General features: G+C 41.7%; 1 protein-coding gene across 5 annotated transcripts in view; it reads left to right on the forward strand.

Annotated features, from left to right (window-relative positions):
- Positions 1-235: 235 nt before the first annotated feature.
- asap2a (ArfGAP with SH3 domain, ankyrin repeat and PH domain 2a) overlaps positions 236-25,164 on the forward strand; it is an 86,034-nt gene continuing 61,105 nt past the window's right edge. For all 5 annotated transcript variants that reach the window (XM_042332899.1, XM_042332900.1, XM_007906476.2 and 2 more), the window contains exons 1-2: positions 236-415; positions 21,524-21,596. In XM_042332899.1, coding sequence (XP_042188833.1) covers positions 290-415; positions 21,524-21,596 — 199 coding nt within the window. In that variant the 5' untranslated portion in view covers positions 236-289. The remainder of the gene's footprint in view (positions 416-21,523; positions 21,597-25,164) is intronic.

Consider the following 25,164-nt stretch of genomic DNA (forward strand, 5'->3'; position numbering starts at 1 on the left):
CTCTGTATATCTACCACCCGTTTACGGCCGTTATGACAACAATAGTGTCGGTGTGAAGGTTACATCGAGAACCAGCGAGAGGGGTTTCTTCCCCCCACACTCCCTCCCTCCCTCTCTCTCTCTCTTCCCATTCCTGAACTTTTCCGCCGCCACCATCCTGATCCTCCTCCTCCTGATCACAGACACGTAACGTACATTTATGTGAGAAACGGAGGGAAGAATTTAGCTTCCCCGCCTCTCTCTCTCTCTCTCTGTATATATATAATCTATATAACCCAGGAGTGTAAGGATGCCGGACCAGATCACAGTGTCGGAATTCGTGGCCGAGACCAACGAAGATTACAAATCGCCAACAGCCTCCAGTTTCACCACCAAGATGAGTCAGTGCAGGAACACGGTGTCTGGCTTGGAGGAGGTAGGTGCTCGGCTCGTTTCCTTTCCCACAATAAACTTCTCCCCGGTTTAGACACGTACACCGAGAGAGAGAGAGAGAGAGAGAGACGGGCGTCCCAGGCTGAGGTGGGCTATTTGCCGATTTCTTTCTCTCTTTCTTCACCGATGAGCCGTTTTGCAGCCAATCCTTCGCATTTGGTGCAGCGCCCGTTCCAACGCCTTCGGAGCTGTTTCACGGGGTTACACTGTACGCGATTGGAGTGTTAAGTGACTGTGAAGCATGTTGTCGTCGGCTTGGAAAATGGGAAGCGACGCCCAGAGGAGGGGAGGGGGGGGTGTAGGTTGCCGGGCTCCCGGGGAGCAAGTGCGAGCGGCGGGGGGTGGGTGGGGGTTGTTCCTGGAGAACCCCAGAGATTGCAGAGAAATAGCGATTGAAGAGTACGAGTCTCACTGAATGAAGGTTATTGAATTGGAGGAAAGTGAAATAGACAAATAATGCGCTGGAAATGTTTGTGAAATGTGAGACCCGAAATCCCCTTTCCCCAGTCCTGCCTTTATAAGTTTAGGTTGTACAGATATTTTTTCGTAATATCCTGAGACGTGTAGTTTCGGCATTTAGTGTCGTTTAATAGGATTAACTATGCAGTAAAGAATGAATGAATGAAATGTCAATGGCACTAAATACGTAGAGTGGTTGTTGTTTTTTTAAATTGTATTGTGCATTGAAGTTGGACTTTGGAAGTGTATCTGGAAAGGAGCCAGGTTAAAAGTGGCTTGTAAGGTTTCTATTCTCTTTCTGGTTTGGTTTGGCTGAGTTCCACCTCTCCAGATAGGAAGGCAGGTCTGATAATAGTGATGCTGTCAAGTTTTCAGGTACATTATTTCCCCCCAAACACACACACACACACCATACCGTGTATGTGCGCGCTGTTTTTCTTTCTTTGTTTCATTTGCTTTACTCACAATAGTCGCTCAAACTGACGTTGACATGTTTAAGCAAATCTCGATGCGGAATAAACTTGAAGGTGTTATCTTGGCGGCTTTGGGTGTTTCCAGTTGACGCGATGGTACCGATTGAGTGTTATCGGTCACTAAATTGCCGGCGACTTGGTATTTATTGGTGGTGGTGATAATTCGTGATTAAAACCAATTTCAGCACAAAAACTGGTGAAGGGATAAAATAGCCCTTTGTTTGGCTAATACTATGTGGAGAGAAACTCGCCAATGATGATCAATATATGTATATAGGTGTAAGCGACGTAACTCGTATATGGTACTCAAAATTACCTTTTATTATCATAGGCGTGGTGTTTTCAGTGTTAGATTAGATGCTATTTTAAAACAGCATTGATCGTTAATAATCATTTTTTTAAAATATAAACATTGATACTGATGTACGTGGATATGATTATAAACACTTTTGTATTGACCGTAACGATTTCAGGTGCTGCATAAACAATCAGATTTTGATGTAGAATCGCAAACCAGGCTTTGCTTGCAATGTAGCAAATTGTACTGCAATGCTTGGCATTCTGGCATTACGGCAGAGGCAGGGCTCAGCAAGGCAGTTTTATTTTTAGTTGGGGGAATATCGTTGGGACCTACTATCATGTAGCTGTAGTTTTCGTCATATTGTTTGTTGTCATAGTGGCAGCAATGTGAAGCATAGTGTTGATTTGTTACTGTTATTAACGCCTTGGGATGTCCTCCCGACATGAAAGGCGCTATGCAAATGTAATTTTGTTGTTGTTGTAGGAAGCTTTTCTAACTTTGTGCAGCATCTTAAAGGTATTATGTATAATATAAATAATCCTTGCATTTGATATAGCACTTTTCATGTCTTCTGGATGTCTCAAAGAGCTTCACAGAATATACTGTAAAGTGGATTGATTGTATATTTGTGGGTGAAACGCGGCAGCCAATTGCGCACAGCAGTGTCCCACAAACAGTCGTGGATTGAAGTGACCAATTTATTTTTTTCTTGAGGGATTATTATCAGGCGTGTGGAGTAAGGAAACTTGCCCAAGGTTTTGCCCTGCCGGGAATCAAACCCAGGTTTCTCACTTGCGAGGCGAGTGCTCTAACCACTGAGCTACAGGACTTCACAGCTACACTATAGCATTAATATACAGAATAAAAATCTAAAATAGACTAATTTTGAGATGTCTCGAAGACGTAATAAGGCGCTACATCAAATGCAAGTATTATTATTTTCATTTATCCATATTTAGATTTTAATTTTAAAGAAATTTATTTTTAAAGAAATATACCAATAATGGTTAATTTGTCTGATAGGGTTACAGCATGATAAATCATCCCATTGTATTTAATGCAGACTGAAGTGGTATTCAAATTTTTGAAACTTTTACCGTTATCCTGTTTCTCTCTGGCACCTTTTTTTTGGTCTGAAATACTGCACACTGTTCAGCGCCTTGGGATGTCCGCCCGATGTGAAAGCCGCTACAAATGTAATCTTGTTGTTGTTGTTGCCCCATTCTAATTTCCTGAAGATACAAGAGTATGCAGGGAATTACACAATTTCACTCCTGCTAAGTTGCCTCATATATCCCACTCTGGTTCTCTTCCCATCACTCTCTTCACTGCCTCGTGCGCTGCCTGATACCTCCTGCTCCACCTCTTCCCAATGCTATTTGCGCTGCCTCCGAAGGAAGCTCAAGCCTCCTGCTCCAGCTTTCTTCCCATCACTCTCCATGCTGCCCCCGGGACAGATACAGAGCTGGAGCAGGAGGTGTGAAGTAGCGCAGAGAGCAACGGGACGAGAGCTGGAGTGGAAGGTATGACTCGTAAATAATTGTGGTATAAATTTAAATAAATGCGCTATATAAAATTAATAAAAACTGGCCTCCATATCTTTCTAAAGAGGCTACAATCTGTTTTGAAATTGTTAAAAGTGTAATTTTGCATAATTTTCATTTTTTGTTTGCATTATTTCTATTTAATGTCAGCATAATTCCCTGCGTTATACTCCACCAATGAGCCCTCTTTGGAGTGCCTCACCAAAGTGGTTCATTCTTCACGTGTGATTTTAGACCGTGAATGTCATGTTGGAGGGCATCATAGCAAAGTCTGATCTTGTTCTCATCTGCAGTCCGCACAGGCATTTTCAGAAAGGGTCACTCGATAGAGATCAGGGGCAGGAACCTTGCCTTTTTTAAATCCCTTTATGGTTTAGGGGCACTCAAACTAATTGTGGCATTCTGGTTGACATGAGCAATTCAGTGTAGATTGTGAATGGATCCTGCACTCAATATGAGGATCACATAGCACTTTTAACCACTTTTTTTAAAGAAACTATCAATTTTAATATTTTAAAATGAACATTTTTTTGGGGTCTCTGTAATCCATCAAATTTAATATTGGCAATTTATATATTTCACTCAATCTGAATAAATTCCTAACTCATCCATAACCCTTTCTTTGTTTTTTGTTTTCTCTTTACACTGCATTTCCCACTGATACAATTTTTAAAAAAGCCTCATAGTAAGATAAATAGTTGATTATTTTTTTCAAAAAATCATTTGACACCAGTTACTTCTGTGTCCATCATGAGAGATGAATCAAATAAATGGAATATTTGCTACAGAGCAACTGATTTTTATATATGGTTGTTTGCTCCGTTTGTCTGAGAATGTCATTGCTGGTGAACCTAGGCAAGGCAGATACCACAGTTTGAAAGGAATGCTTGAACAGTTGAATTTTAGCAGAAATGTGAGCTGTTGAGAATCAGAGCTGTGACTGTTGTATCTGTTGTCTTCTGCCCATCATTATTAAAATCAAAATGGTGGGTTAGGGTCATCTCTGTAGTGAACTTTTTTGGGGGTGGGGACAACAAGAAATGGGGACAATGTTTAAAATGACAGTTCCTTTAATTGCTCAGTTCCTTGAAACAAATGAATATTTTTAGATTTTAATGAGAAATATGAACATAGGAATGTTCAGGACGAGAAAGGACAATTACAGTTTGTCATTGTACTTTTCAGATACAATCTCCTTAACTCACAACACAACAAAAAAAGTCCATAACTCATTATTCTGGCTTTATCTGTTGATTTGAGTCGAATTTGTCTATATCCCTGAGGATCTGAAATAGTTCACCTGATTACCATTGAAATCAACACTGATCGTTTTAGAGGGTTTGGGGGGAAAATATCTTTCCTCGAATTACAATTTTCCTTTTTGTTCACAAAAAATGAAATTAATGTACATATTGTCTTCCAGAAAATAAACTTAACAAACATAAGTCAGTGACCTTAGTCAGTACCCTTGCACTTTAACTTCAGTTCCTGCCTAACTGCAAGCTCCTTACCTCACAGGATGTCACAGCTCAGTTTCCCATGCAATACCATGTACAAGTAAGTTTTGATTTTTTTCCATTGGATTGTGTTTTTTTTCTGATACAGGATATATTTTTTTAAAATGTTCTAATTCAGACATTGCGGCATTGTGTGTCAGAGGGTCACCATGGCAACTTGAACATTCACTGGGTCCTAAAGCATTGATGCCAATTGCCCATTACACATTTTTAAAAAAAGTGTGCCTTAAGATGAGAGTAAATCTGATATTTGTGAGTTAAATTAGTATTTCATGGGATATAATTTACAAATTGCTGATGTACTTTTAAAAAAATCAGTTTGGGCTATTTATAGAAACCGTGGATCTTTATTGATATTCCTAGATGGTCCTACCAAGAAATGAAATTAGTAGTGCTAGATTGTTTGAACTTGAGGAGTGAAACAATAGCTAAATATCAGAAATTGTTGACTAGCCACAGGTGTTGCTACAGCGACACCATTTTACCTCATGCACTATGTTTGACAGAAAGCGGCTCACATATACTCACAATATAGGTAAATGTACTTCATGTATGTTTACATGTATACAATAAAACTCACATAGATCGTAACATTTAATATGACTTGCACGAAGTCCGAGTTGCAGGCTAACAGGGTTGTAGGTTGTATAAAATCCGATTTAATCGATCTACACTGCGTATGCGTAATTCAATGCAGCCGGTAAGTCCGCATGGGGTGACGGGTCAAGACTACTTTTGATACGATTTAATGCATCTTGACCCATCTCTGAATGCACACTTAGCAGCATACATTAGAATCATATTGCGTTGCGGGAAATGAAGTTCTGCGTATGCATCAACTGATCAAGACTACGTTTTCCGCTATTCAGTGCAACCGGATGGTTGCAAATGTGCATGTGTCGACTGGTAAGGATGTCACTTCCTGCAGTTCAATGCAGCCAGTAAATGCAGGTACAAAGAAATCTAAGTGGCTTTGATAGGAAACTCAATGGGATTCAGATGCATGAATGAGTGATGATTATATGATTTATAAAGAAAAGTGTTTTACTGTACATATGAGTATATTTACTAAGTAAACTTCTGTTACAAGTAATTGGCGCTGACCTGTTTGCAAAGGAAGTGACATCAGTGATGGCCTGGAAATCAGCCATTTTATCGTGCCTTGATAACACAGAGCCTGAGACATTGGATCCAGACAACTGTATTATAAAGGGTTAACAATAATCCTTGCATTTGATATATAAGGACTTTCTTTATAATAGAGAAGCCTTCTTTTTAGATAATTGAAAATGGTGGATAATTAAAAATCGAAGTTGTTTTAAACTTTAAATGACTGTTTGCTTCAGCACACAAATACAAGTCAGTTTCTTTAAAAACGTTTGTGTTGTGGTGGGAGATCCCAGTGCATCATCTTAATGTCAGGTTTTGGTTCAACGGAATGATGATGTATTTATTAGTACAGTATAACTAATAGACTAAGAGCAGTTATTTTATTAAATATTTACCTGACCGCTTGTTGTTCAAAAGACCACATTATATGGGGCAAGGGCGGATTATTCTCAATACCAGAATTATAATGGATAGTCAATATAGGCCGATAAATTGAAGTTCCACTTCCAATGATTTTCAATAGGTACCATCAGGTACAACCAGTGGTAAAGGTTTATTTTTCAAATTGTTGGTTTTGTCCAGGTCTTGAGTCAACTTTGATTATGGTTGAGTATTGATTTTAATTTAGCATTGCACATTTTTGGAATGCCAGAATTGATAAGCTCTAATTTGTTAATGGAGATAGCAATAAGTGCAACTTTAATAAAAACTCTTGTAAATCTAATGTTTGTATTAAAGTTGCACTTATTTTTATCTTCACTAACATTAACTGATTCAGAACTATTGACATTGTAAATATGATTATCGAGTTCTAAATTTGGAAGTAGGGGAGAAAAATATTCCACAAGTTTTTCTCACCTTGTCACTCTTTTTCTTAAAATCAATTTGTGTTTTACACTTAGGGTAATGTCTCAAAATTCTTAAGAGATGTTGCTGGAAACTGAGCAGGAATGGTGGGTAGGGAGTGCAGTTAAAGTAATCATAATTAAGAGGTTTTCAGAAGGCTTTTGAAAGTAAATGAGAGGATGAGACATGAATTTGGGGAAAGAGTTGCGTGCTGAAAGCCTGTCCGCCAATGATGAGGTAGGGCAGTAAGGAATGCACAGCAACAACAACAAATTATATTTGTATATCGCCTTTCATGTCGAGGGGGCGTCCCAAAGATGTCAGCAGGCCCATGTTTACCAATTGGAGGGGGTGAGCAGGAAAGTGAGGTCAGCGTATGTAGGGATTTGTATGCGAGATCTTGAAGTCAGTGCACTGGGAGATGTAGAGCAAATGAAGAAGCCTGGTAAGGGCAGGGGTGATGGTCTCGCAAAGCTTTGTGTGGGTAAGGATGTGAATAGTTACATTTTGGATGAGCTGCAGCTTTTGAGTTTCACAGTTGAAGGAAAGCATTTTTGGTCAAGGACCAGATGTAAGGAAGAGAAGTGAGGGTTGAACAGAATATCAAGGGTTGTGAACGGCTCAGTGAGGTGGAGTGAGGATCCATGAATGTTGAGGTTATCAGAACTGAACACAAGGAGATGTTGGTGAGAACCAAGAAGGATGGCTTTTGTTTGTACATGTTAAGCTGAATGAAGTTGAGGATCTTCTCGGACTGGATGTCTGATAGGTGAGCAGTAAATTATGATGCATGTTATTATATGGGATTGGTTTTGCAGATTTTATTTTCTTTCTCGCACACGCTCTCCTCGCTCTCTTTCTGGAACTCCATCCCAGAGTCCTTTTGACTCCCCATCTCCCTCACCTTTTTTAGAGTCCGTCCTAAGACTTTCCTCTTTGACTGCATCTTTGATCAATTTTCATCTCCCTAGCCCCTTGGGTCCTATCCCCCAGCTTGGGTGCCAATCTGAGGCTATCAAGCCCCTTGGGATGTCCTTTCACTATGAAGGATGCTATCTAAATGTAAAGTAGTTGTTAACTTTATTCTTTCTTTTCTGTAGAGAGATTTATTTGTTTCTTATGGGCTTCCCTGATGGTTCCATTAACTTCCCTAATGGTAACAACTTTTTTTTAGTTGATAGTGATTTATGTAAATAATATTGTTGACCCTCTGTATTGAACCTTGTATTTTAATTTATTTTGCCCTGAAAACTTTACTGAATAGTATTGTAAAGCTGAAAAGGCAACAGAGAGAAGAGCAAGATTCAGTTTTCTGGTCAGCCATCCGCCAGGTGAATTGGTTGTTCACTTCATTGAACTTTGGTACCTGTCGCGTGCAAATTGTCTGTCAGGCTTGCCTATAAATACACACTTGACAACAATTACTTGTGAAGCACTTTGAGGCATTGCAATGTTATAGACACACCTACAAGGTTTATAAATATATGCTTACTGAATACCAGTTCCGTAATGAGAGGGATTGGTGGATAGTCTTGGATTATCTTTATATCAACTGACTCATCAAATCTTAATTCTCATTAATTTCTGAAATCAAGTGAGTTTTTCTTAGATGTAATACAACTTAGCATAATTTCTAACATTCATGAGAGAGCACTGATGCATTTGAGGTCTCCTAGGAGCTGTATTCTTGACAGCAACAGAATCTCATTAGACATGTGATGGGTAGCAGGAAAACTATCCAAAGACCATTGTTTTAATCATGCTATAATTTCTATTGAAAGGAAAAATGCCTGTTTACAAATTTTAATTTTGTTGCAAAATGAATTCAAATTATTGGGACGTTAACAAATTTGTTTTCTTCTGATTTTCCTCCTTTCCTCAAAGTGCTGACTTATGATGGGGTACAGTTTTGTGAGTTTTGATTACCCTCTGGTACCTCCCCGAAGTATCTTTTTTTATAGCGAATGTTTATAGATTTTGTTGCTGGAGGGGGAATTGTCCTCAGTTCCTTACTGTTTCGAGGCTAAAGGGAGCTGAATGGAAAGAATCCCTGATCCCAGTGACTGGTCTGCGCGTCCAAGTCCTGCCATGCACCAGGCTGTCTTGTCATCAGAAGTCCCCTTCAGTACTACAGACCTGCCTAGCTTCGGAACCAAGACTGCCATGCAAGGCCGAATGTTCTGCCATTCCCTTGACAAGCATGTCATCTTGAAGCCATGTATCAGAACAGGCAGCTGGCACTTAGCTAATGTCTCGTTTGAAATCAGCCAGTCCAACTGTGCAGTGTTTGCTGGTGTTCTGGCAGTTTGTTCTTTCTGTGTCTCTCAGTTTCTTTGCGCGAGTCATTCTGTTTCTCAATTTCATGGGTGAGATGCATGGAACTCTGGTTGGTTTGGACACGTACTTTAAAGCATGTTTTTCGCGTGAATTAGACACCCGGTTGATCCAAAAAAAATGTTGTGAATGATTACTCTGTGTAGTTTATTGGTGATGTAGCTTCAAACGACTGTACATGGAGAGGAAGATTGAAACTCCTGCCATCTTATTCTGTTACTTGTATCCTCCCAAGAGCTTTTAGTGCAGGATCATTGCACCTCCTCAAAATGTATTTTCCAGAAACATAAGCAGATTTTGCTTTTAATTGTTGCCTTCATTGAATAGTGTGTTCTATAGAAAAGCCTGAATTTTATTGTCATGTTGTGCAGCTGAAATCACTTTATCTTTAAAATAGTGCTAAATGAGATTGCAAAGGGTCATGTCAATAACTAAACTGATTTAAAGGAATACTGATGTCTTTCTTCATTTTGAAGGACAGTACTGATTGCTTGGACTGTATTAATGGAGACAAAGTGTATTTGATAAATGAGGTGAAAATCCCATGAGAATGAAATCAATTTGGAGAAGCCAGTAACATTGATTTGTGTGTATAATACTATAGTGTGGCATTTTTAGGCAGTGTTTGGTCTTTGACATAAATTTTAGGAACATATACTGTATTTTAGAAATTTGATGCTCCAGTTCAAAACAAACTAATCATTTTGAAAGTTGCGATGGGTAGTTTTGTGCTGAATTATGTTCTTGGATCAATAAACCACACTGAAAATTATTATTTCACTGTCTAAAGCATATGGTTTGGAATAATTAACTTCTGTTAAAAAATTACCACTGAAGTTGTGTACATGGGTGGGATGCATGAAACTTTGGTTGGTTTGGATACTCTTAAGCGTGGAGATGGGTGTTCTGCATGTGATCAAAAAATAAATGTTGTGAATGATTATTGGTGTAGAGTTTATTGGTATTGTAGCTTCAAACTACTGTACATGGATGGGGAAGATTGAACCCTCTGCCAACTTATTGTGTTGTGTCCTTCCAAGTGCTTTTAGCACCGGAACATTACACTTCATGTATTTTCCAGGAATATAAGTGGATTTTACCTTTGTCTGGATATTTGAATATTTTGTTTTCCTGAGGAACTGATTGTGTTTGAGATTCAAGTGTTCATTTTTCTGCGATTTGGTTAGAGCATGAGGTATTTTTATTCTACTTCTCTCTCAATTGAAAAGCATTCTGTCTTTTGAAAATAGTTGACAAATCCTGCGGGGAATACTTGCTTTTTAGCCGGTCAACACCTGACATCAAAAAGTGGTGTGCTCTCCATATTGTGAAATGAAATGATTATTCAATGATAATTAATTGCAGATGAAATGGACTGATCTTTTAAGTGGCAAAAGTACATAATGTACCATTCTTTTCTGTGTACATTGTGTTTAATGTTTGACTGTTTTAGTTTTCTGCAAAATAATAAATAATCCTTACATTTGGTGTAGCGCCTTATCACATGGTTGACAAAGAACTTCACAGGATTTGCTATAAAGTGTAGAGTCTATTTTGTAGGTAAACGCCACTGCCTATTTGCACACAGCAATGTCCCACAACAGCCATGAAGTGAATAACCAATTTTATCTGGGGGATTCTTGGCCAGGGCACCATTTTTCAGGAAATGGTGTGAGCCGTGTTTTTTGCCTCATGTGCAGTGACATTACGGCACTCAATCTGTTAAGCAACATTTTTATTTAAGATGACCTGGTTTGCATTTTATTCTTGCAATAATATTTGATTCATTTCAAACATTAAATTGAATGTTTAATGATTCTCCCCCCCCCCCCACCATTTCATTGTTTGATACGGGATGTAGCAGTTGGTATGCTAGGAATTTTTGGACCATTGTGAATATAAGGTGAAGATCGAAAATTGTATGGCAGTTTAAACTTTGTTTCTTTTGCTATTTATGCAATGGTGTGGATTGTAGTGTTAATTAAAAAGACGTTTTCTAGTTTTGCAGCGCTAATTAAAAGTATGTAGAATTTCTTTTGTAGCATACATTAAAGGAGTGTTTCCTGGTTTAAATTTGTTAATTAAAAGGGTGTGTTATGAAATTGCTTTGTCTACTTAGATTTGTTGGCAGTTGGTAGCTTTCTCACTGAAATTGATCTTGATCTTGAGACCAACAAATTGGGATGGGAACCATTTCACTGTTTGAATTTCCTTGACCCAAAAGCCATAGAACAATTCTCTTGCCTGTGCTGCCAAGCACAAATTATCAATATTGATTCCAGTTAGCACTAAGAACCGATCTGCACTGCCCTGGATTCTTTGCTGAGTATTATTACTCAATTTCATAGCTGTGTAATGCACCCAAGAGCTATATCTGAACATATTCAAACATAGTTCTTGAATGCATTAAACAGCTTTGTTTTTTTTTTGTAGTGTATATGACCAGAATAGTCCATTGTGTTACATCTGGCCAATCCCAATGTTAGAATATCCTGTAACTACCTAGAATATCTAGCTCTGACCATTTGTTTTGGTCTGCTGGATATCTTGACACATTTGGAAGCCCTTCAACCATGCTTACATTATCTATGTAAGCATGGTTGAAGGGCTTCCAAATGTGGCAATGAATTACATTATCTATGCATGGAAATTTCTCTGTCTGGAATCAAATGCAATCTTGGAGGCTAAGCACAACCCCAGGCTCCTTTTCTCCATCATGAACCAGCTCCTCCACCCACCCTCTCACTCCTCACGCATCCTCACCTCAAATGCCAACTGCGAGGCGATGCTGGACTTCAAGGGAAGTCAAGGGAATCCGCTCAGCTGCCTCTGCCACTGAATTCGCTACCCCCTCCCCATCTCCTTTTCCCACTCTTGCCTACCCATCCCTCCCTCCACATCTTTGTCTCCCCCTCCTCTCTTATCACCACCGGACCAGCATAAAACCAACCACCTGCTCCCTCAATCCTATCTCTACCCTTCACCTTACCTCCCAGCTCCACCACCTTGCCCCTCTACTCAATTACATCATCAACCTTACCCTGTCCTCTGGTACTGTTCTCATCCCTTTAAAAAACACTGTCATCACTCCTATCCTTAAAAAATCCTTCCTGGACCCTTCTCTACTCCCTAACTACTGCCCCATCTCCAACTTCCCCTTCCTCTCCAAGGTCCTGGAATGAGTTGTTGCTTCTCAGCTTCGCTCCTTCTTTGCGTGCCACTCCCTTCTCAAACCCCTCCAATCGGGTTTCCGTGCCACCCACAGCATAGAAACAGCACCGGTCAAAGTGACAAATGACATTCTGTCCATCTGCGACGAGGGCTCCCTCTGCCTCCTCGTCCTCCTTGACCGCTCTGCTGCTTTCGACACCATTGACCATTCTATCCTCATCCACCGCCTCTCCTCTCAACTCAATCTCCACGGCACTGTCCTTGACTGGTTCAGATCGCATCTCACACCGCCTGGACTTCATCTCCTCAAACGGCTTCTCCTCTGGCCCCCGGACCGTGTCGTGTGGTGTTCCTCAGGGATCTGTCCTTGGTCCCCTCCTCTTCAATATCTATATGCTCCCTCTTGGTGACATCATTCGCAGATATGGGGTCAACTTCAACATGTATGCGGATGACATCCAACTCTACCTCTCTGCCTCCACTCTTGACTCCAGGACCACTGCTGTGCTGACAGAATGTCTGTCAGATGTCAAGTCCTGGATGAGAGCTAACTTCCTTCAGTTGAACGTCAACAAGACTGAGGTTTTCCTGAATGGCTCCCTTCAGCACCTCCGCACCTCAGGCGCTGGCAGCATCACCATCCATGGTTGCACATTCCACTTTGCTAAGCCAGTCTGGAACCTTGAGGTCTTGTTTGACCCTCAACTGTCCTTTCTACCCCACATCTGCGCCATCGCCCGCTCTGCCTTCCCCCACCTAGACAACGTCGCCCAGCTCCGACACTGTCTCACACCACAGGCCGCCGAAACATGTTTTCGTTACATCAACGCTCAACTATGCAAACTCATTGCTTGTCGGCCTCCCCAACTCCTCCCTCCACAGGCTGCAGATCATCCAGAACTCTGCAGCCCGTGTCCTCTCCCACACTAGGCTCCGCAACCCCCATCCTCGCCCAACTCCACTGGCTTCCCATCACACAGAGGATACAGTTCAAGATCCTGATCCTCACCTTCAAAGCCCTTCACGGTCTTGCTCCCCTCTACCTCTCCGACCTCCTAACCCCCTACCATCCTGTTCATTCCCTCCGCTAAGCAGGCTCCGCAGTTTGTCTTGCTTGCCCCACTATTGGCGGGTGGGCCTTCCGCCACTCTACACTCACCCTCTAGAACTCCATTCCGCAGGCCCTCCATCTCACCCCCTCCCTCGCCACCTTCAACACCCATCTCAAGACCCTCCTCTTTGACCATGCCTTCGACCTCCCTGCTTCCCTCCCCTACGCCGACCCCCAGCTCAGGCCCATAACTATGTCTGTCCAGTGCCTTGGGACGTCCTCCCGATGTGAAAGGTGTTATACAAATGTAATTTTGTTGTTGTTGAATATGTACTCTCTCCCTGAAGGAATGCACCTTACTTACCTCTGAAGACTTGGTCCATGTGTGCATTGGGTTCTGTTAGAATTTAACCAGCTAAAACTGCATAGCTTGCCATCGAAAGCATTGATTGGTTAGCTTTGAGCTGAGGGTTGGCTTGCATGGTTAATAGGTGCTGTGCGAAGATTCCCTGCTTCCAATGATTGCTGTTCAAAGTTCTGCTGATGGCTTAGACTGTCTGTCAACAGATTGGATGGAGCACTTGGGATCCGCCTGCCTCAGGCAATGGACTACCAAGACCGCCACAAAGGATTAGGTTGATTTCACGTTATATTGCCAAGGACATCACCTTGGAGTCAGTTCAACTCCAAGACCATGTTTACCTGAACCCCTAAAGAGGATAGTAAATGCATAAAGGATACATCAGACAGGAAAACAAAAGCATGACTTAAGTCCAAAAATCTGGACTGAGAACATCCAGACTGGGGGAGGAGTGGACGAGGTGTGGATCCAGTACATCCTGATAATTAATAATTGATACTTAAGAAAGCTCTAATTTAGGTGGCAACTTAGGTCCCTGTATCTCTCAAACCCTCCCTCCCTCCATTGATTTATTTGCCAAAGACCTTATTCCCTCTTGAATGTGCCGACACAATCTGTCTCCAGCACAGCTTTGCAATTTCGGCAATTGATAATTATTTACTCATTGTTATAATCAACAAATTAAACTATGGTGTAAATTGACTGGGATTTATCCTGTTGAAACTTCAGTATCCTTCCATTCAGTGCTCCTGGCTGAAGGTTTTTCAGCTATGAATGTCTCGACTTTGTTTTGCTGAATGTGTCATTGATTTATTGGAGTATTACTCTGTGTCCTTGCTGAGTTTAAGACTTTATTGAATAATATTTTGGAGCTTGGAACAGAAACATGATGTGTTGATGACTTCAGGACATCAGACAAACTAATGCAAGGGGGAAAAAAAATCAGAATCATTGCTTCCAACAGCTTGGCAATCTAATCTTGGACCTCTGAAAAAGATATCTCTGGAACAACTTGCTGGCACACTTCCTAAACATTTTAAACACTTGTCATTCAGCTCTGTGGGGAAGTGCTTTGTGCTTCTCCCCAATGAGCATCACAAAATGAAAAATCATAAATGTGAACCAGATCCAGCGCCTTGGGACATCTTTCCGACATGAAAGGTCTCTACAAATGTAATTTTCTGTTGTTGTAGTTGGGCTGCTGATGAGTTTTACATTGTATTGTAAGAACAAACACATAGATATTAAAACTGAAGCCACTCTTTGTTGTATGGGCAGTATTTGGCTTTTAACTCATTACATTAAAATATAAATCACTTTCATGTGAAGTATTCTAGATAAAGGACTCTTGGGATGGACCACATTGGTCTTTTCAAGACCTGTCACTTTGGGAGGACGTCCCAAAACCAGCGTCTTGGAACGTCCTCCCAACGTGAAAGGCAGTGTTGGGTGAGTGCTGCATTGTCAGAGATGCAGTCCTTCAGATGATAAAACTGGTTATTCTATTATGGTTGTTTGTGGGACATTGTTTATAATAATAATAATCCTTGAATTTGATATAGCGCTTTTCACGTTGGGAGGACGTCCCAAAGCGCTTCACGGAATACACTGTAAAGTGAATTGGCTGTATATCTGTGGGCGAACGCGGCAGCATAGCAACGTCCCACAAACAGTCGTAGATTGAAAATGACCAATTCATTATTTTTTTTGGTTTTGGAGGGATTATTATTAGGCGTGTGGAGTAAGGAAACTTGCCCAAGGTTTCACCCTGTCTGGAATTGAACTCCGGTCTCTCGCTTGTAAAGCGAGTACTCTAACCACTGAGCTACAGGACTCCACAAAGTTATGTGCAAAGGGAACATTGTTTCATCTGCGCTGAACAGTGCTTATTGTGTATTGTTGCATAAGATGAACAGACATCATTGGGAACAGTCGTCCTTTTCTTCTATCTTGAAATATGATTAACCAAGGTTGGTGATCCCAACTGCTGTCCTGTGATCCCTGCTAAAAAAAAAGTGTATTTCGACATCTTGTAGTCCAGTAAAGTTTCCAATCTTGGATAGTGTGCATGTGCTCTTATAATGCGCAGGCAAGTTTGGTATCTTTTTCATTGGATGGAATTTCACCTCCCTTGGAAGCCCATAGACAATTAGCATCTGAGTACACGTATGAGAAATAAACATTTGAATGACTTAACAGAAGTGTGCAACCAGCATGGGTTGTTGACTTCAGCAGAGGTAAGAAAAATTGAAAAGCAAATTCTTGTGTGAGGAATCAAACACAAACACTATCTTGTGTGAAACAAGCAATTTGTCACCCAGTACGTGGGAACACATTTGGCCATCTGGTACTGATTATATTATCCTACATAGGAGCAGAAGTAGATTTACACCACATTTGGGTGTAAACTTGTGCAACTTCTTAAATCAAGAACACCAATTTCATATCCCCTGTTTCAAGGACAAGGAATCTTGCATGAAACTATTCTAGAGGCATTTACATTCTAGTTGAATTATATGGGTAGGCAGTGATTTTACATGGTAATTACAATTTTTAGTTTATAGAATACCTTTCACTTGAGAAGGACATCTCAAAGTGCTTCAAGCAGCTGACTGGGAGCCTGAGTCTGGGGGGAAGGGGGAAGAGAAGGGAAAGTTGGCTCAAAAGATGAGTCTTAATTAAATTAATCATGTTTTTTGAGGAAGAGGAAAAGATACCTTAAGATTCCAGACTTGTCATCCTGTTTCATTAAAATGAATTGCAGAGATTGTGATAAAAGAAATGAAATACTGTAATGAATACCTATACGGATTGCTGTGACATTTGTTTGACACAACTAATGGGAACCAGTGGATTCAATTATCTTTTCTGTGTCCCAACTGACACTGTACATTCTTCAAAGCCAAATTTGAAATACTGTTGTTCTGGCACCTGTGTTTGCCTTCTTGACGGGTCCTCTAGATGAGCCCCTATTTTGTTCTGAAGTCTGATGAACGTAAATGGTTTGTAGAATAACCAGTTCCACAAGATTTTTAAAAAAAATCCAAGTAATTATTTACATAGATTGCAAGCTAATCATTGTGCATTGTTGGAAGCTGTTGAATTCTTGGCTTTCCAGAATTGCAGAAATTGGAGCAGTGCTAATATCCTAGATTGCATCAGTCCAGAAAGGTTATGGGAGAGGTTTAGTCAGTCTGCCACAAATCTAGTATCTGCACTGTTCCAGAGTGTTCCAGAGTTTCGGGGTGTAGTGGCAGAAAGCACAACCTCCAATGTTGGGGCGGAGAGTGCAGGGGGACGAGCAGGAGGCCGGTGCCAATCAAGTAGAGGCTCGCCCGGTGGTGGATTAGGGAGTGAGGAGGTTGGAGAGGTAAGGGGGGGTGCCAGAGATTGAAGGGATTTGAACACAAGTGTGAGGATCTTGAAGTTGATCTATTGAAATTTGAAAGACCAAAGTCACTTTATTTCATTTTCAAAGCTTGTTTACTTAATAGGGCAGAAAAGTTGTGTGAGTTCAATAAATATACTTACAATAGCAAATTATTACCAACAATATTTGTTATGCTCACATATACAGCAATATTACTGAAATGACATTATCAACATTCATAAAGTTTATAACTAGTAAGCAAAACATCTCAAGATCTCTTGCTTCTCGTTTTCTGGAACTGGAACTTGCGAACATTGTCTCTGCAACTGGAATGCTGATACTAACATTGAATTAAAGAACCAAAAGTCCTTGTCTCTAGCAGTTGTGTTTCAGCTGTATTCCTGTATCGTTTTTCTTCTCTTTTGTTGCTGAAATCGCTAGAACAATCGAGGTCAACTGGTTTGAATAACAAAGCGAAGGAAGTGAAATATGCTTCTCACAACATCTAACATGGGCATCAGTTCTCCCTCTATTTAAGCTGATCCCCTCTAAACAACTCTCAATTACCCTTAGAAATCTCTTCCTTAACCTTTTTAAGATTGTATTAGTCTGAATACTCCCTTTGTAACTACTCCCTCAAAAAGAGTATGTAAATCCAGTGCATGCATATTGGATAGTGAAATCAAGGAATATTACAGTACCATTCAATTTACACTTGTATAATGCCTTTCAAGTCAGGAGGATATCTCAAAGCAGTTACTGGCTGGGCAACTCAGTTGGGGGAGGGGGGGCAGCGGAGTTGTTGTGGAAGAGGAGGGGGAAAAAAATAACACAACGCAGTCAAAGAAATAAGTCTTGAAGTGGACTTTAACAGTAGGGAGTGAGTCTGAGGGACTCCAGAATGAAGTTCCAGAGAACGAGGACAGATTATCTGAATGCTGCCTGCCATTAGATGAGATAAAGTGAAGATGTTTGGATAGGGTGAGGGATGTGAAGCAGGCCAGTGTTCACTGGGTGAAGAGAACAGCTGAGTCAAGCTAGGGTTGTGGGAGTTGTAGAGATTGGTGGGGGCAAGGAGGTGGAGGGAATAGAATGCGAGAACAAGTATTTTCAGTTTGATGGGGAGCCAGTGTAGCCAGGTGAGGGTGATAGGATTGCGAAGCCGGCTGCTGGAGAGAGATAGAGGGAAGTAGAATGACCTTGGTCTTGTTGAGATTTAACTAAGGGACCTCATACAGGACTTGATATCCAACAGGCAATTGGACAGTACAGCAGTGGTCCTGGCTGAAGGGTAGAGGCAGAGCAATAGAGTTGGGTATCATTTGTGTATGTGTGGTGATGGATCCCATATATACAGATGATGTCACCAGGTGGGAGCATATAGTGAAAAGGAGAGGACCAGGGATGGAGCTATGACGAATGCTATATTCAAATGTGTAGAGACGGGAGGAGAAGCCATTTGATGAAAAAGTGAAGATGTTGGGATAGGTAGGAGTGAAACCAGGTAAGGACAAAGCTGTGAAGATGTAGCTGAGAAAAAAGACAAAATGATCAACTTTGTGGAAGGTGGCAGAGAGAGCACTGATCACAGGTGGAGAGAATGTCATTGGCAACTTTGACAAAGGCAGTCTCGGTCCTGTGAAGGTTTGAAGACGCTAAGAGTTACAACTGCAGAAAGATAAAAGCAGTTTAGATTATGTCTCTAGCCTTTAAAATGTGAGAAAACAAAATGACTTATTGACCTTCAACTGGTGTTTAGATTCAAAAATTACTTTGCTTAATTTGAGTTATTGTTATGAGTACAGAGCTAATAGATAATCTGAGTTGCTGGAGGTCACATTGTTCGGATAAGACATTAAATTAAGGTCCCATCTCTGTTCAGGGAGACATTAAAGATCGCATGGCACTATTCGAATAGAAAAGTGAGGTTTCTTCTGGTGTACTGGCAGTCCTATAGCTTAGTGGTTGGAGCACTCGCCTTGCAAGTGAAAAGATTCAATTCCTGGGCAGGGTAAAACGTTGGACAAGTTTCCTTACTCCACACGTCTCTATTTAACTAGCAGTAAATAGGAACCCGGTTGTTAGTCGATTGGCAAATCGCTTTTCCAGGGGCAATACTCCCTTCAAGTATAGTATTAATAATTTGGTGACTCATTCCACGACTGTTTGTAGGACACTGCTGTGCGTAATTGGCTGCCGCATTTTGCCCACAAAATATACTGTCAATTCACTTTACAGTATATTCTGTGCAGTGCTTTGAGACATCTCGAAGAAGTGACAAGGCGCTATATCAAATGCAAGGATTATTATTGTACATAAAATTGGTCAGTCAATTAATGGTTGTTTGAGGAACATTGTAGTGTTCAAATTTGCTGCTGGGTTCAACTACAAATTGTCACCATAGTCTATTGTATAAAATCTGTGATGTACTTTGAGACAATATGATGGTGTGATGAGGAGCTAAATTAATGATTATTTATTTTAAAATATGTTGTGTTTAAACTGTACTTTTGCTTCAGTTTCATTTGATCTAGAAAAACCTAAATGTCCAACTGTCGTGTTTTACCTATGCATGCTTTAATGCATGTGCAGAACATTTCAAAAAAAACTTTATTAAAGAGGCAGAGAAGTGATTGGTCCTTTTAAAATTACAAATGCTCCTTTCAGTGTCAGCCTAGTTCAGTATTCTCGCCTCCGGAGAGGGGGTGCGGTGTGTTCAAGTTCCATGTTGGGACTTTACGTTCATCATCTAGGTTGATGAATTACCCAGCTGCTGGTTATCAACTCCCCCTACTTTTCCCCCCTGCAGCCAACATAGCAACCAGTCTCTCTCCTCAGGCTCTGTTACACTCACCCTGAAAATCGCTGTTATCGCACACGACGGCAAAAAAAACACCCTCGATCCCTCTAATCTCTCACACTACCATCCCATTTTCAACCTACCCTTCCTTGTCAAAGTCCTGGAATGCATTATTGTAGGTCAACTTTGGTCACATCTCTCCCTACTCAAGCCCCTGCAGTTTGGGTTTCACCCACAGCACAGACACAGCACTTGTCAAAGTCACAAACGATGACCTCTCTATCTGTGTCCAGGATTCCCTCTGCCTCCTCGTCCTCCTGGATCTCTCTGCCGCGTTCGACACAGTCGACCATGCCATGCTCCTCCACCGCCTCTCCCTCATCCACCTTAGTGGGACCACATTCGCATGATTCGAGTCCTACTTAACCAACCGCCTCCATTTCATCTCGGCAAATGGTTTCTCCTCCCGGCCCTACCCGGTCACCTACCCCAGGGTTCCGTCCTTCGCCCTCTTTTCCTTATCTATATGCTGCCTCTGGGTAATGTCATCCGTAGACACAGGGTAAACTTCCACATGTATGCGGATGACACACAAATCTACTTTGCCTTCTCCAGTACCAACTCCAGGTCCACCGATGTTCTAGCAGCTTGTCTGGCAGACATCAAGGCCTGCATGAGTGCAAACTTCCTGCAACTGAATTGAATATAGACAAGACAGAAGTCACACTCCTTGGATCCCGCTAACGTCTTCACTTCTGCGGATCTGAAATCCTCAACCTCCCTGGGCTCTCCCTCACACTCACCAAATAAGTGCTCAATTTTGGCGTCCGGTTCGACCCCAGCTGTCCTTTCTCCCCCACATCCGGTCCCAGACCAGGACCACCTTCTTCCACCTCTGCCACATTGCTCGCCTCTGACAGTGCCTTACCCCAAATGCAGCCAAAATCCTCTTGCATGCTTTGTCACCTCCCACCTGGATTATTCAGAAGCACTCCTCGCCGGTCTCCCCAGCTCAACTATTCAAAAGATCCAGCTCATTCAGAACTCTACTCCCCATATCCACATATGACCAGTTCTGGCCAGGCTCCACTGGCTCCCCTTCACCAAAAGGATCGACCTCAAGATCCTCACACTTGTGTTCAAATCCCTTCACTCTTTGGTACGTCTCTACCTCTCCAACTTCCTCACTCCCGAATCCACCACCCGGTGCCTCCGCTCGACTGGCACTGGCCTCCTACTCCACCCCACTATCAGAGGTCGCGCTTTCAGCCATTACACCCCGAAACTCTGGAACACTCTCTCTCAATACCTCCGCCTTGCCCCCTCTCTCCCCTTTTTCAAGTCCCGCCTGAAAATCTTCCTCTTCAATTGTGCTTAAGATGTTTGGAATGAAATGCGCTAAAAAATGTTAGGTACAGAATTGATTGAGGGATTCAAGGAGAGATATTTGGGAAGTAGAAAACTGGAAGGGAGGAGAAGTGGTACATAGTGCCAGAGAATCTTTGATGGCTTGAAAGCTTTTTCTTGTTCCTAACTTCCTATATTTCTGTCTTGTATGCATGATTTGCTATAACTAGTGAATGTTTAGCTTTGTACGCATAATGGAAAAGATTTTTGCATAAGCAGGGAATGAAAAGCAAACGCTAATGGTTTCATGTTGTCAAACTATCATTCTTTTGTTAATTTTGGCATATTGCATTAATGAAATTAAATCTTATTTTCTTTAACTAATCATAATATATTTTTAATTTTAGGCACTAGATGTAGACCGTGGGGTGCTACAAAAAATGAAGAAATCTGTAAAAGCTATTTATTCATCTGGCCTGGGTGAGTTTCTGGTTTATTAATTTCCTTAGAATGGAGAAGTAAGCTGTTAACAATTTTTAAACATGCCAGACTTTGTAGTATTCATTAATTGTCCATCTTCTGTTTCCTCTTTCTCCTATCACTAATGTTGTTGTAAAATTAAATATTTTTATTGATTTAATGACTTATCTGAAGTATCACAAAACAATTAAACTGGAAGCTCTTAAAACAAACTGCACTTGATTGATCAACATGCACTCCACCTTTATGGATCTGAGCTCCTGGGGATGCAGCAAGAGTGGCTTCCTTCAACCCATTTGCTAAGTCCAGGATCAAACAGAAAGGTGCATTTGTGGAAACACAGGAAGTGGCTGCAGGAAGGGAGGGCTCTGGCCTCTCGCTAAGCATGATGGAGGCCAAGTGGGCTTCACAGTGAGCAGGTCTAGTTGCCAAGACCCCTCGCTTGAGGACCTGGATTAAGCAGGTGGATCAATGCGGCGTACCTGAGTAAGCCTGGTACACGGCATTGAACTTGGATATCGAGAATATTGAGGTGGCTGGCACGTCACAAGCTGTCCTGTAAAAGGTCCTCCCACATCGCTGAAGACAGACGTCTGCTAGAAAGTTGATGAGGAAACTCTGAGGTCTGGGGTGACAGCTGTTGGAAGCCCTTACCTGGATCTGAGTTTGTGAACCCAAGTCTGTACATCTAGCGCCTGGAGTCCACCTTGATTGGCTTGCTGGGAGGCAAGCGACTGCTGGTTTATGTTTGCACCTTCAACTGATGGAAACTTTGCTCAATGGGAAGGGATAAGCCAGAAATAAGCAGGCACTCCTTGGAGCTGAACTGTCTCCAAGGTGACATGTTTGGGAATGGAATTTCAGAATTGAACTCGATCTCTGTGGCGGTCTCAGTTCCTGAGCCAGGCAGGTCTACAGTGCTCCAGGGTACTGCTGATGGCAGCACATCGTCAGGTCTTGGAAGGGCAGACCAGTCACTGGGGGCAAAAAATTATTCCACTTAGCTCCTGTAAACCGTGCAAGCCAAAACCTTAATGGGTAAGGTGGTCCTAGCTGGACAAGCAGCAGGAAAGCTTGCTAGTCAGTGCTATGAATGGCAAGCTATCTGTTTAGCAACTGTGGAATTCACAGTTTAGTTTGGATGCTCTTAAGCATGCATCTTTCAGATACCCAGCTGACCAAATAAAGCAAACAAACAAAAAAAGCAGTCCCATTTCTGGAGGTAGGGGCTATGATAAGTGAGGTTTTAAATGACGTTTCTGAATGTTTGCTAAATTCAAATCAATAAAACAGTTCATTTATAACTTAATCATAAGGGGAGATAATGGAAAACAGCCAATTAATGTATACTGCAAATTCTGGTATGTTTGCCATTGTCACTCTGGCTCAGTTGGTAGCACACTATTCTCTGAGTCAGAAGGTTGCGTGTTCAAAGCCTACGTAGGGAATTGGAATTACACAGTCTAAGGTGACACTGCAATGCAGCGGTACGTTGTGATTTGAAAATCTTGTCATCAAAGCTGAAACGGGGGTGGGGCCCTCTTGAGTTCTACTTTTTTGTGTGCCAAGGCACTTCCGATGCTTGCAGAATTTATGTTACATTTTTGCCACTTGAATTGTTTCAATTTTATCAACATTATATAAGGTTGAGCTAATTTTTACCGTTAGAGTCTGAAATGGATCCATAGATCTCCCCTTGGCTTTTTCTTCTCCATTCCCAGTTTCCATAGTCTCTCATTGAAACTTAGCTGCCAAATTTCAGCTACCAATTTAGCTGTTGTTCACTCTCCCCTTGCCTTCATTTTAAGGGTTACTTGAAAATATTTGATTCTTTCCTTTTACGGAATTAAATTATTTAAGAATGATGTGAAACGGTGAAATGCATATCACACAAAAGACATACCAAAATACCAATGTTTCTTTGTTCACTCCACTCAGCTATTAGGTAAATCTACTGCCTACCCAGTCCTTTCCTTTATTTTGTTCAGAAAAAGCAACCAGATGGTCCGGAAATGTATAGGTTGTTCAGTATTAATCCTTCGGCTGCTAGCTCGAGTTGGGTCATTTTGATTAGTGTTGGCATCCTTCCAAAATGAAGGAATGCATCTGTGTGTAGCAAACTATGTAGATTTAAGCAATTTGCTTCTGGTTTTAATTCCACTATTGCTACAGGATTTACTCTAGTCAATAAATACACATCCCAAATGTGTCATGGTACGTAGAGTTGTGCTGACTAGTCTTGTGTGTTGCATTGCAGTTTTGTTTGTAGCCAGAGACTTTGACCTGTGCATACCTGTCAGTGAGTGTTTGGCAGAGCTAAACTAAAATCATCACATCTAGGCTCGACTACACCAACTTTCTGCCTGTCGGCCTTCTGAACTCTTCCCTCCACAAGCTGCAGATCATCCAGAACTCTGCAGCTCATGTCCTCTCCCGCACCAGACCTCTTAAATTCCCATATCAACAGCAGGATCCAGCCTACTCCATGTCCCTGTCACACCATCAGTGGTTGGGACTTAAGCCTTTCTGCCCCCACCCTTTGGAACTCCACCCACATTTCCTTCACCTCGCTCCCTCCCTTGCCTCCTTTAAGGCACATCTCAAGATACTCTTCTTAGACTGTGCCTTCGGCCACCCTTCCTGATCCAATCCCTGCTGCTTGGGTCCAAATTCCTGACTGTCCAGTGCCTTGGGACGTCCTCCTGATGTAAAAGCACTATACAAATGTCATTTTGTATTGGATTGAATGCATCTAGCAAGGTTGAAATATTGTCGGTCTTTTAAGATTGTTTTTATTGATGTTCTCATTCAGCAACAACAACTTGCATTTATCCAGCGTGCCTCATGCAAGGTAGTGTCCCAGAGCGCTTGACAGTGGTGGAGCAAACACCGAGCTAGGGGGTGGGGAGGTGACTGTTGGCACGGTTGAAGAGGAAGGTCTTCAGGCTAGACATGAAAATGGGGAAGGAAGGGGCATGGCAGAGGGATAGAGGAAGAGTGTTACAGAGCTTTGGCGTGTAGTGGCTGCCAATGGTGGAAAGGAGGGCACAAGGGACATGCAGGAGCCGGTCGAGGGTAGTCAGCGGTTTGGTGGAGGGGGAGTAAGTAAGTCGGAGAGATAGGGAGCTTCCTGGCCACTAAGGGATTTGAAAACAAGTGAGGATCTTGAAATCGATCTGTTTGGGGAGCCACTAGAGCCTGGCTAGAACTGGTGTGATGGGAATACAAAGTTTAGTGCGCGTGAGTATTCGGGCAGTGGAGTTTTGGATACTTTACGTATTTATATATCAACAATATGGTGACACAAATCTCAGAAATATTGCATCATTTTCAGATGAAGAAAATGCGTTGCAGCTCATCTCCATCCCCAAGAGTTTTCTAAATATGTTTCCGTGAAGATGGTGCTCCATTAAAAGATTAAACGGTTCCAAGGCAGCTCTAGTAATGGAGTCCAGCTCAGATTTCCACTCAAAGCGCAGCTGTTCACTAAAAAATCCCGAGGACGACATAGTCACGAAAGCTGACCTTAGAGAAACAGTGCAACTACTGTGTACAGACAGCTGGCCGC

This window comes from Callorhinchus milii, unplaced genomic scaffold, assembly GCF_018977255.1.
Source record: "Callorhinchus milii isolate IMCB2004 unplaced genomic scaffold, IMCB_Cmil_1.0 Scaffold3, whole genome shotgun sequence".
In the NCBI taxonomy this organism is placed as follows: domain Eukaryota; kingdom Metazoa; phylum Chordata; class Chondrichthyes; order Chimaeriformes; family Callorhinchidae; genus Callorhinchus; species Callorhinchus milii.